Below are 12,903 nucleotides of genomic sequence, written 5' to 3'. Positions count from 1 at the left end.
AGTCTTTTTTGTCCCTAATCAGGGGACAAGATGAATACCTGCTTTATAGGCTTCTGGGCCTCTGCCAGGCGTTCCAGGTCAGGAATATGGGCAAACACCGGGGGTGCCGCCAGTGGTGAGCTGGGAACAAGCACTGCCCAGGAGTCAGGTGAACTGGGACAAAGCAGAATTCATGCAAGAGCCAAACCACAGTACGTGAGGGAGGAGGATGGCCCTACCCCAAAGGTTTCTGGGCAGGTCTCTCAATTATTCATTTATTCATACATTTATTTATTATTTACTTATTTGAGACATGGTCTCATGTATCTCTGGCTGGCCTCAAACTAACTCTGTAATTGATGATGGCCTTGAACTTCTGATCTTCCTGCCTTGACCTCCCAGTGCTGAGATTTCGGACCTTAATGTCACACTTGATTTATGCAGTGTAAGGAATTGAACCCAGGGCCTCATCCATGGTAGGCAAGCACTCTACCAACTAAGCTAAATACTCAGTTCTGGTTCTCCCAATAATTTAAGTCCCTCTTAAACCACTAAATCTCCTCCCACCAAGAAAAGGAAAGAATCCTTGACTAAAAGAGAGAAAAGTACGGTCCAGAGAAGGGAAGTGACTTGCCTGAGTTCACCTCCCCAGTCCCGAGGCATCACTTACTCTAGAACACTAACTCTTGCCTTGTGTCTCCAATGTCCACAGGACCCTCCTTTGGGTTCTGGCACATGACTAGGAGGGAAAGAAGACTGCACACTGCACTTTCCGTTCTTAAAAGGTGGGTGCTTTGCATGAGAAGGAGCTACCACAGCTGACAGGATGGAAACGCCACCAAAACTCCTACCCACTCTGGGATGATGAGAAAATAGTCATGGCCCTGAAATAAAGTCTCTGGCCCTTGGATAGCAGACACTGAAGAGATCACTGCCTTGGCCCTCCAGCCTGTACCAAAGGACCTGCTCTGCTCCCGTCTTCCCACAACCAACTCAAGGAGGCAGCTCAAAAGAAGGACGATGACAGCCAGGGCCACACGGAGAAACCCTGTCTCGGAGAGAGAGAAGAGAAAGTCAGACGGACACATCCAAACCCCTGACGCCTTAAGGAAGGACCAGGTGGCAGGCCAGGGCTAAGGGACAGTGCGGTGCTGCAGTCTCAGAGGAGACAGGAAGTAGGGATGCGTCCACCTTAGGTGGCTAAAATACTGACACTGGCAGCAGCTGCTAACTCTCCACATAGGAGGTCAATTTTATGTGCACTACTTACATCATTGCTAGCACTATAGCTGGGTACTAGCCCACGAGTGTAACACACACACACATGCACACGCACTTTTTTTGTGGCACCTCGGACTCCCTGCATGTTCTCCATCACTGAGCTACACCCCAGCTTGTGCTAACCATTTTCTAGTGGATGTAAAGCCCCGGCTGGCAGGTGCATTCTATACTGCAACCTTACATCTGACCTCAAGTCTACACGTCAAAGGGGAAGGTGGGGAACGGGTTTCACTGCTGCCATCTGCGCGGGACCCCTGAGATCGTCCGTGCCCTTTCCCTCTATCCTTTAGCCCCAGGACGGCCAAGTGCCATGGCCCCTGTTTTCAGAAGCAGAAAAATGCCTTTCTAAGCCTTTGGGACCGCAAGGGGGATCAGACTCAGCCTCCCCATTTTATGAGAGGAAAACCGAGGTCCAAGGCTGAGGAGCTCCACCAGGGTTTCCAGAAGCAGAGCAACAACAGACGTGTCGGGACCACAAAGTATCACAAAGCACAGAGGACAGGTCAAGGTCACAGTAGGAGGACAACTCAGTGTCCTGACTGTTATTCTCCCCAGCGCCCCGTCTCTGCTCTCCAGGCCAGGGTCCCAGGTACCACACTCTATGTTGACAATGCAGGTCAGGCCCAGTCTGCACCCATTAGGACGAGAGCTATCAGGTCTGCAGGGGAACGTTCAGACTTCCCAGAGAGGGGTCTTTTAGCTCATGCTACAGTAGCACCAGTAGACAGATCTGCAGTGTGTGTGCCAACTCCCAGTCCTGGGACAAGAGGGGGCTGAGGGGAGTGTTAGTGTACAGGCAGCACTTAGGAAGTCTCTTCCTTGTCTCCTACAGACAAATGACATACCATGGTCACTTCAGGTTCTTACAACAAATACAGCCAGAGGTTTCATGACTTAATCGATACAGTTGGATAGCAGTTTGGATTCTTATTTCACAAATAAGAAAGACCTCAGGAAAGGGCTCAGCTGTTTAAGGTCATGAATTTATGTGAGAATCTGTACACACGGTTCCCCTTGCTCAGTCCTTGAATTTTTTTTTTTCCGGGAAGCTGGCAGCCATCAGGGTATAGGTGCTGATGGCCCAGCTCCTTGGCCAAACTCTGCCACTGTAACTGCCTCAGCACCACAGCCCTGCACCAGGAAGCCAGCTCCAGGATCTACCCAAACAGAGGTACCAGTTAGTTCCTGCAGTGAGCCCCAGGGCCAGCCTCACACCACTCGGCCAATGGTGTCCTTGGGAAAGCTGCAAGGCTTCCTTCCTGCCCGGGGTCATTTAACTTCTCAAAACACAGATCTCAAGCAAAAGTGGGAGCAGAGTCCCAGTGCCCTGTTAGCTCAGAGTGGCCTGGAAAAAACTAAGGCAGCTTGCAAAGCCCCCTGGACGCTAGCTCCAGGGACCCCGGAGAACTCCACCAATCACCCAACAGAACAGGGTGCTCAGGCTGGGCAGGAAGCCCAACCATCGAAGAGGGAACAGCCTTCTCATGTTCTTCTTCCAAAAGGAGTGTTGTGAAATCTCCTTAGACCCAGCCCTTCTCTGCCTCTTCTCCTTCTGTGAGTAGCCAACATCTCTAGTGCAAACCTGGACCAAACCTCAACCTCCCCCACTCTCCTGCCACCTCCAAGTGGCCCGTAGACATTGCGATGAACTGGATAACGGTTAGCATTGCTGGACTGGAGTCTGACTCAAGGGCTTCTGAGCAGCCTTGGCAGGCAAAGCTGACAGCTACCATCCTGGAGGAGAAGGAAAATGAGACCTTAGTGGTCCCTGTGTCCTACCCCGCTCCTAAGGCTTCCGTACTCGGTTCCTTACTCTACACAAAAACCTTAGACAGGCCACATCCTAAAAAAAAAAAAAAAAAAAAAAAACCACCCTCTCACCAAGAAGGTAATAAATTGCACCGATTCCTGTTGACAGGGGACAAAGTGCCACCTGCTAAAAGATACTCCTGTCTTACACATAGCATGGCCCCTGGCTCCTCTCTTAGTTTGAGCCAAGCCGTAGGAGACCTGCCAAGCCTTGGAAGCTTTAGTGAAACTATCTTGTATCAGAATCATCCCATCTTCAAATCCTGTGCCCACTCCTGATCCTTCATCACACACACAATAATGCCAGCCCACAGGCCAGAGTTAAGAGTCTAAGGACCTAAAAAAAAAAAAGGATGCCAATGTCACAGAAGCTGTTCATTCAGATCCAGAGTAAGAAATGGGACAAGAAGCTCACCTATCTGGTGGTGGCAGCGGCAGCGGCAGCACCAGCATCAAGCACCTTGGACTTACCTATTTTCATGAGGCAGGCCAGCAGGATCCAGAGGGAGATCTCGAAGGGTGTGCGTACATGTAAGTAGTCAATGTCCAGGACTGGAAAGGCCTTTCGAGCTGGCTTAACGCCTTGTTCAATGACTAAATTGGTCAAGTTGCGATCATCTGGGTGGCGGAGAGGCTCTGATGGAGCCGTGGTGACATCCCCGATTGAGCGTTCCCGTGGTGGCTCAGAACCTCTGATGGTGCTGGCAGTGGGGCTGGGCTGGAGGCCATGGCTCCTGAGAACAGGTAGCAGTCCCACCAAAGCAACCACCACCAGCAAGGAGGGGAAGATCCGAGGTGGAGAAAGTCCCCAGATGCCAGACCGCCGAAGCATCTTTGTGCTGCTCCCTCAGGTCTTAGGAGGCCTCAGCCCTTAGCCAAGTGAGTGTAAGACCTGGGACATAGGTAGCAAGGAGTCCACCGGTGGGTTGAGACTGGAGCAGTCTCTAGGAAAAGTTCATGTTTTAGAGAGGTTATCTTTGTTTTCTATAGAGGCACAGCCTAAAAGTCCAAACTGCAAAAAGGGCACAAGTACCTTGGGTGGGGGAAATAGGGAGGAAAACCAAAAGATCTAGAACTCCAGGCTGAGAGAAGGGAATCGTAGAAACTGCGTCCTAAAGAAAGAGGAAAGGCCACGATATGCTGGACCACCGGCAAGGGAAAAGGAGGAAGGAAGGCTGGGACCCTTGGCTAAGGAAAATCGCCAGGGTGTTGGAACTCGGCTAAAGGAAGGAGGTAAGGAATCTGTGCTAAAGACCGAAAGGGATGAGACCCACTCCAGGAAAAGGAGAGAGAAGGCTGGAAGGCCAGCCTGAAAGAAAGGAGTAAAGCAGGAAAAAGGCGGGGGCTTTCCCACCCAGAGGAGAGCCAGGGTCCAGGCGCGCCGGGTTGAGATTCCGGGGAAATGGAGGGAGGCGGAAGACAGAGGCAGACGGCCTGGCGGGAAGACGCCTCGGCGCAGGCTGAAGGCGGCTCGCAGTGAGCCAGCAGAAACACACCCCTCCTTGAGACCCAGGTACAGTGCTGTGCTTCACCCCGGCCCAGCCGTAGCTCCTTCACGGTCAGCTCCAGCTCCACCTCCAGCCCTAGCTCGCCCCCGGATCCCGCGGCAGCGGACTGATGCCTCGCTGAGCACAGCGCAGCCATTTATAGGCACCAACGAGCAGCCGGCGCTGCGGGCTAGAGAGACCTGTCAGCGCCCGCCTGGTGCAGCGACCCCTGTCGCCAAGGGGAGGAAGTATCACGTAAGAAGAGGAAGCGGAGACCCCGAGGAGGAAAAAAAATAAAAAGTACAATCCAACACGAATGAAATACTGTACTATCTACAAAGTATTTTCTCATTGCCACGTACCTTGGAGCAAGTTACTTAGCCTTTCTGTTTCACAGCCTTTTCAACTGTAATGTGGAGATAGGTAGCTATAACAGACGGATACTATGATGGCTAAGTGAGGTAATCCATATGGAAATGTTTAGAATGAAAAGGGTGAGATTTTGGTTGAGAGATAGAGCGCTTGCCTACCGGGTGTAAAGCCTTGGTTTCAATGCCCAGCGCCACAGAATAAAGTTAAATAAATAAAGCTGGGTAGTGATGGTGCACGCCTTTAATCCCAGCACTCGGGAGGATCGCTGTGAGTTCGAGGCCAGCCTGGTCTACAAAAGCGAGTCCAGGACAGTCAAGGCTACACAGAGAAACCCTGTCTCGAAAAACAAAAACAAACAAACAAAGTTACATAAATAAATAAATAAACAACAAATAAATGTGGGCTAGAAATCTAAACTCCAGTTGTTCGCAAGAATAGGTTTGTGCTGAGGACCATGTGAGCACAAATCCGGTCCTGCATCCCAGCTGCTAGTGTTTTGCAGACGATGTAGCATCTTCCCTTGGCTGTGGCAGCATAACTCTGACCACCCTGTCTCTGTCTCTAGGTGCAAATTTTCCCTTTTTATAAGGACTCCAGTCAAATTGAATTAAAATCCTAATGACTTTACCTTAGCTTGATCAACTTCAAAAACCCAATCTGAACCATGAGCGGTGGCTCCCACTTGTAATGCCAGCACTTGGAGGACTAAGGAAAAAGGAATTTCTTTTTCTTTTTCTTTTTTTCTTTTTTCTTTCTTGTTGTTGTTGTTGTTGTTTTTCAAGATGGGGTTTCTCTGTATAGCCTTGGCTGTCCTAGGGAAAGAGGAATTTCAACTTGAGGTAAGCTTGTGTAACAAAGTGAGTTGCAGGCCAGCCTGGGGTACATAGGGAGACCCTGTCTCAAAGAGACAAAAAAGGGCCCCTCATCTAAATAAGGCCTCATTCTCAGGCACCGAGGGGCAGGCAGGGATAAGGCTTCCGCTGCTTTGGAAATGGCAAATCTCAAGCCTTAACGGTAGTGGAGCAACGAAAAACCAAGAAGCTGGGCCTCGGTTTTGTCTTTCTGTCTGTTTGGTTGTTTAAAGAGAAAACGAGGGTTTTTGTTTGTTGGTTGGTTGGGTTTTTTGTTTTGTTTTTCGAGACAGGGTTTCTCTGTGTAGCTTTGGCTGTCCTGGACTCACTTTGTAAACCAGGCTGGCCTGAAAAGGAGGATTTTTGTTACCTGTAGGCAGAACACCGCTTCCAAAAGTGGCATGGTCTCTGTTTTGTGAGACATGCGTCTAGCTATGTAGCCCAGCCTGTTTGTTTGTTTGTTTGTTTTCCTAGAGATAGGATTTCTCTGTGTAGCCCTGGCTGTCCTGGATTCACTCTGTAGACCAGGCTGGCCTCGAACTCACACAGCTCCACCTGCCTCTGCCTCCCAAGTGCTGGGATTACAGGCATGTGCTACAGCACCGGGTTTCTAGCCTGGCTTCTTTGTTTTGTTTTGGTTTTTTTTTTGGCTTTTCAAGACAGGGTTTCTCTTGTAGTCCTGGCTGTCTTGGACTTGCTTTGTAGACCAAGCTGACCACGACTCACAGAGATCTGCCTGCCTCTGCCTCCCGAGTGCTGCAGCCTGGCTTCTTTTCAGCAATCCCCCGGCCTCTCCCTTCAAGTATGATTATTGATGTACATCACCACACACAGCTGGAACTGAACTTCAAATGGACGGTGATGGCTGGAAATTGGGGAGCTCAAGAAACTATGTGTACATGGTACAATCATTGGAAATGTTTTTATCCCTTAGTAGAATTCGAACACAGAACCCTGCTTAGGCCAGGCAAGCCCTCTTCCACTAAGCCCTGACTGAGAAGTTTTTTGTTTTTTTTTTTTTTTGGTTTTTTTTTTGAGACAGGGTTTCTCTGTGTAGCCTTGGCTGTCCTGGACTCGCTTTGTAGACCAGGCTGGCCTCGAATTCACAGCGATCCGCCTGCCTCTGCCAGTTTTGTTTTGTTTTGTTTTGTTTTGTTTTGTTTTGTTTTTTATGTGCATTGTATCATTGTATGTCTACGGGTGTCAGATTTTGGAGTTACAGAAAGTTGTGAGCTGCCATGTGGGTGCTGGGAATTGAACCCGGGTCCTCTGGAAGAACAGTCAGTGCTCCCAACCGCTGAGCCATCTCTCCAGCCGCTGAGAAGGTTTTTAATCATTAAAATGCTGCCCTGTTTTTGTAGAAGGGTTAATTAAAGCCAAGAAAGTCAGGTGACTTGCTCAAGGTGATCTCAGAGGAGCTCAGTTTAGTTTGACGGGTCTTTTCTGGACCTCTTGACAAGGCTTTGTGCTAGGCTAGCAACACAGGCATGGGACATGGGGCGGGAGTGGGGATAGTGTTAGGGGCTGCTCAAGAGCTCAAAGGAGCTTCTGGTGGTATCCTGTTCCTTCACGGGGCAGTTGGTACCAAGGTTACCGAGAGGCAGTAATGTAGTGGGAGCTCACCAAGCAGCCAGGGTTCGTGCACTGCCCTGTGGGTATAAAATCCTTCCAAGAGAAAGACACTTTCAAATGACAAGAGTGTGATGTGACAACTAAACATGAAAACATTAAAACATTACTGACTTCTTTTTTGGGGGGGTTGTTTTGTTTTGTTTTGTTTTTTGAGACAGGGTTTCTCTGTGTAGCCTTGGCTGTCCTGGACTCCCTTTGTAGACCAGGCTGGCCTCCCTTTGTAGACCAGGCTGGCCTCGAACTCAAGTCGACCCACCTGCCTCTGCCTCCCGAGTGCTGGGATTAAAGGCATGAGCCACCACGCCTGACAGATTACTGATTTATAAAGTTCACATTTTCCAGGAATAGGTTCAGACACTGGGACGTGACCAAAAAAAAAAAAAAATGAATAAATAAATAAAATAAATCCAGAAACAGATCTGGAGAGATGGTAGTTAAGAGACAGTGGTTATGGACCAGCATCCAAAATCCCTAGCTCTCACATTTAAAATACAAGAAAAGATAGAGAAAGAAAGGCAAAGAAACCTATACACCTTTAGCCATAGCACAGTGGAAGATAGATACAAAAAGTATTGCTGGGGCCTTCCTGGCCACCAGCCCGCCTCCAGGTCCGGTGAAAGACTGCATCTCGAGAGACTAGAAGAAAATGATGATTCCTAGTCTGGTCTCAGCATGTTCAAGGCCTATGCACCTGCACATACCACACATGTATGCACATAGTATACACATACATGCCTGAAGGGAATATTATGGGATCCAGAAAGTATTATGGGAGCAGCTGTCCCAGCATGAGCAAGATCCTGAGTTTGATCCACCTCACCCCCCACCCCCCATCCCCCCTACCCCCCCACCCCCATCCCCCCTACTCCCCCACCCCCTCACCCCCCCACACCTTAAGAAAACACTGAGGACAGGGGAAAGGCAAACAATAGCTCCAATGGAGGTGAGCAAAGAGGAACAGCCTTTAGGTCAAGAGTCAGAATGGGCCTGGCATGCTACCTGGTGTTGACTCAGGCCTGTAATCTCCGCTCCACAGTGACTGAGTCAAGAGGACCGGAAATTCAAACTCCGCCAGGCCTACAGAGTGAGCATAAGGCTACCTTGAGGAATTGAGTGAGAGTCTGCCTCAAAATAAAATGATATAGGCGGGCATGATGGCGCACTCGGAGGGCAGAGGCAGGCGGATCGCTGTGTGTTCAAGGCTAGCCTGGTTTACAAAGTGAGTCTAGAATAGCCAAGGCTACATAGAGAAACCCTGTCTCGGAAAACTAAAAATAAAATAAAATGATATGAAAGATGGCGGGGACATAGCTCCACAATGGTATGCTTACTTAGCATACAAAATGCACTGGATTCCCTGGTTTTTTTGTTTTGTTTTGTTTTTGTTTTTTCGAGACAGGGGTCTCTCTGTGTAGCCTTGGCTGTTCTGGACTCACTTTGTAGACCAGGCTGGCCTCGAACTCACAGCAATTCACCTGCCTCTGTCTGGGATTAAAGACATGCTTCTCCACTGCCCGGCTGGGTTCCCTTAGTACTGAAAACCCAGAGGATCCAAATCAGCAATGATGCCTCACAGTTGTTCAGTCACTGAGAACTGAAAAGCAACTGCCCGTGTTTGTCAAAGACCAAAGTCCTGCTGTAAAGCAAAGAATCGGTACGCAGTTGTGACTATTCTCACTTGACAGATGAAAAAAAAAAAAAAGATTTGGATTCTTGAAGCTGTTGTTTGCCTAAGACCATATCGCTATGAGGAAGTAGTGCAAAGATTTACAACCAGGCTTTACTCTACACCACAGACTCTCAGTGTAGATTCATAAAAAGAAGAAAGAGTAGAGCTAGGGAAGACACTTTCCTCCCATGCCCTGAGGCCAGAACTGGGAACTTTCCAGTCCAGTCCAGTCCAGTCCAGTCCAGTCCGCCACCATCACTGGTGCTCTCTTCAGCTCTCAGTAAGTATTTAGTTGCCAGCTCAAGAGAGAGCAGATCTGACGAGAAGCAGGAAATACCACCCGGAGGTCCCCCGCGGCATGGAGAAGATTATAAAAACTTGACGGTTTCAGGCACTGGGCCTGGGGCAGCCTGTGGCTAGGGCACAGTTCCCACGAGGCTTTGGAGCTCCCTCACATAGGTGGCCACTGTCTAGATCATGTCCCAGCACCACCACCTGGGGTGGTCAGTCTCTGCTCCAAGTGTCTTCCACCATGATGTTATGGTGCAAACCTCATAGGACTGTAATCAGAGTATTTGGCAAGGTTAAAAAAAAAAAAAAGCTTTAGAGGCTGAACATGGTGTTGCACACCTGTAATCCCAGTGCTTGGGAGACAGAGGCAGGTGGATCGATGTGAGTTCGAGGCCAACCTGGTCTACAAAGTGAGTCCAAGATAGCCAAGGCTACACAGAGAAACTCTGCCTCAAAAACAAACAAACAAACAAACAAACAAAACCTTTAGAGCAGCACCCAGAAGGTACCACCTAAATTTGTCATTGTCATCCCTTCTTGCAGACACCTTGAAGTCTTGAATGTAGACTTTTATATGTGTACTACCATGTTTGACTTTGATTTTTTTTTTTTTTTGAGCTAGGATTTCTCCAAGGTGATGCACATTAACATCAAATTCATGATCCTCTTACCTCAGCCTTCTGAGTTTTTATATTGCTGGTCTTGATGCAAGCAAGAACCCTGTGAATTTGCACACACAATCACAGAGATGGACAGGCTAGAAAAAAGAGCCTCACACTGATGAGATCAGTCCCGTCACATCACCTGTCTCAGACTATGAATCTAATACTTCTTTTTTTTAAATATAATTTACCTTTTTTTTTTTTGAGACAGGGTTTCTCTGTGTAGCCTTGGCTGTCCTGGACTCACTTTGTAGACCAGGCTGGCCTCAAACTCACAGAGATCCGCCTGCCTCTGCCTCCCAAGTGCTGGGACTAAAGGTGTGCGCCACCATGCACAGCAACTTCATATTCTTTTAAAAAAAAAAAAGAGTTTTAGCCAGGACAGGCTTAAAAATGATAGGTCAGCCCGGCTAATTTACTCATTTTTATTTTATGTGCATTGGTGTTTTGCCTGACTGTATATCTGTGAGAGTATCAGACTTTGAAGTTACAGACAGTTGTGAGCTGCCATTTGAGTGCTGGGATTTGAACCAGGGTCCTCTGGAAGAGCAGTCAGTGCTCTCAGCTGCTGAGCCATCTCTCCAGCTCCAAAACTAACACTTGTAAATAAGCATCTTGTTAAAGATCCTCCATTAAGGGCTGGAGAGTATGGCTCAGAGGTTAAGGGGACCGACTGCTCCTCCAGAGGTCCTGAGTTCAATTCCCAGCAACCACATGGTAGCTCACAACCATCTATAATGTGATCTGATGCCCTTGTCTGGCCTGCAGGTGTACATTCGGGCAGAGCACTGTATAAATAATAATAAATAATTAATTAAAATTTTTAAAAAAGATCACCCATTAAGCCAGGAGGGGGTAGCGACTTACGACTTTAATCCCAGCACTTGGGAGGCAGAGGCAGGTGGATCGAGGGGCCAGCCTGGTCTACAGATCATGTTCCAAGACAGCTAAGGCCACGCAGAGTATACATGTGTACATACATGGACTGGAGGGCAACTATCAGGAGCCCTCTGGGGATGAACAGCAGATCATCAGGCTTCTTGGCGAGCTCATTTCCCTGCTGAGCCATTTCTGTAGCCCTGTTTTTGTTTGTTTTTGGTTTTGTTTATGTTTTTAACAACACTGGAGATCTGACTAAGAGCTTTGCAAATGGCTGGCCAATATTCTATTACTGAGCTACAGTCCTGGCTCCATGTGTCAGTCTTTTTTTGTTTGTATGTTTGTTTCTTTTGTTTTTTAAAACAGGACTCTATGTAGTCCTGGCTGTCCTGGACTCGATTTGTAGATCAGGCTCACAGAGATCTGCCTGCCTCTGCCTCCCTGAGTGCTGGGATCACAGGTGTGTGCCACTGCACCCGGCTCCCTTTTCTTTATTTTTTAAATTTTTTCATTGTATTTGTTTTCTTTTTCTTTTCTTTTTTTTAAGATTTATTTACGCCAGGCATGGTGGTGCACGCCTTTAATCCCAACACTCTGGAGGCAGAGGCAAGCGGATCACTGTGAGTTCGAGGCCAGCCTGGTCTACAAAGCGAATCTAGGACAGCCAAGGCTAACACAGAGAGACCCTGTCTCGAAAAAACCAAAAAAAAAAAAACAAAAACAAAAACAAAACAAAAAAGAACAGACAGTGCTCTTAACCTCTCAGCCATCTCTCCAGCCCTCTCTTTTCTTTTTTTCTTTTTTCTTTTTCTTTTTCTTTTTTTCTTTTCTTTTTCTTTCTTTTTTTTTTTTTTTTTTTTTCTTGTTTTTCCTTGGAACTCTCTTTGTAGATCAGGCTGATCTCAAACTCACAGAAATTCACCTCTTTCTTCCTACTGAGTGCTGGGATTAAAAGCATGTACCACTATGACCAGTTTTGTTTTTTGTTGTTTTTGTTTTTGTTTGTTTGTTTGGTTGTTTTTGGTTTTTTTCGAGACAGGGTCTCTTTATATTAGCCTTGACTGTCCTGGACTGTCCTAGACCAGGCTGGCCCCAAACTCACAGCGATCCGCCTGCCTCTGCCTCCCAAGTGCTGGTATTAAAGGTGTGCGCCACCACACCCGGTTTGGGGTTTTTTTGTTTGTTTGTTTCTGAGACAGGGTTTCTCTATTTGTAGCCCCTGCTGTTCTGGCATCACTTTATAGACCAGGCTGGCCTTGAACTTACAGAGATCCACCTGCTTCTGCCTTCCAAGTGCTTGGACTAAAGGTGTGTGCCACAACACACACACACACACACACACCCCACCCCCCCCACCCCCGCCTTCTTTGCTCCTGGTGGTTTTGTTTTTCTGGGTTTTGTTTTGTTTTGTTTTGTGTTTTGGTTGGTTGGATTTTTTTCTCTGTGTAGCCTTGGCTGGAATTAAAGGCGTGCACCATCACACCTGTCGAAAGCACCTTTTGAAACCCAGCCCTGACTTGGTCCTTCCCTAATGACCATCAGTTCTCATGACATTCATCTGTATTTCCTGTTTGCCTCAAATGCCCAGTGTTCTCTTTATTTTGTTTCTAGGTAAGTGCCTATTTATCTTTAATGCCATAAACCAGATGAAACCGGCTCCGTGAAGCTGTCCCTGTGCTCTCAGGCCAACTTGGGTGGTTGTTCTTCCCATAACGTTTGCACAGCTAGTCCAATCTCTACTGAAGCACATTTTGTTCTCTGCTGTCCCTTTTTTAAATTTAATCTATCTTACTAGATTGTTATGGCTTAAGAGGGACCTCATCAGGCTATAGAGATGGCTCAGAGGTTAAGAGCACTGACTCTGCTCTTCCAGAGGTCCTGAGTTCAATTCCCAGCACCCACATGGTGGCTCACAACCATCTATAATGAAATCTGGTGCCCTCCTCTGGTGTGCAGGTGTACATGTAGGTGTGGAGGCACACGCCTTTAAT

The 12,903-nt window shown here is 47.9% G+C and overlaps 1 protein-coding gene across 1 annotated transcript in view; it reads right to left on the bottom strand.

Moving 5' to 3' along the window:
- Positions 1-4,716, bottom strand: part of SLC9A1 (solute carrier family 9 member A1) — a 59,192-nt gene extending 54,476 nt beyond the window's left edge. Inside the window, exon 1 of the mRNA XM_084785248.1 lies at positions 3,541-4,716. Coding sequence (XP_084641374.1) covers positions 3,541-3,901 — 361 coding nt within the window. The 5' untranslated portion in view covers positions 3,902-4,716. The remainder of the gene's footprint in view (positions 1-3,540) is intronic.
- Between the last annotated feature and the right edge of the window lie 8,187 nt (positions 4,717-12,903).

Source organism: Acomys minous (genome assembly GCF_964271855.1).
Source record: "Acomys minous genome assembly, chromosome: 6".
Taxonomy (NCBI): Eukaryota; Metazoa; Chordata; class Mammalia; order Rodentia; family Muridae; genus Acomys; species Acomys minous.
Note: the sequence above shows the minus strand (reverse complement) of the source record. Positions and strands in the feature narration are given on the sequence as shown.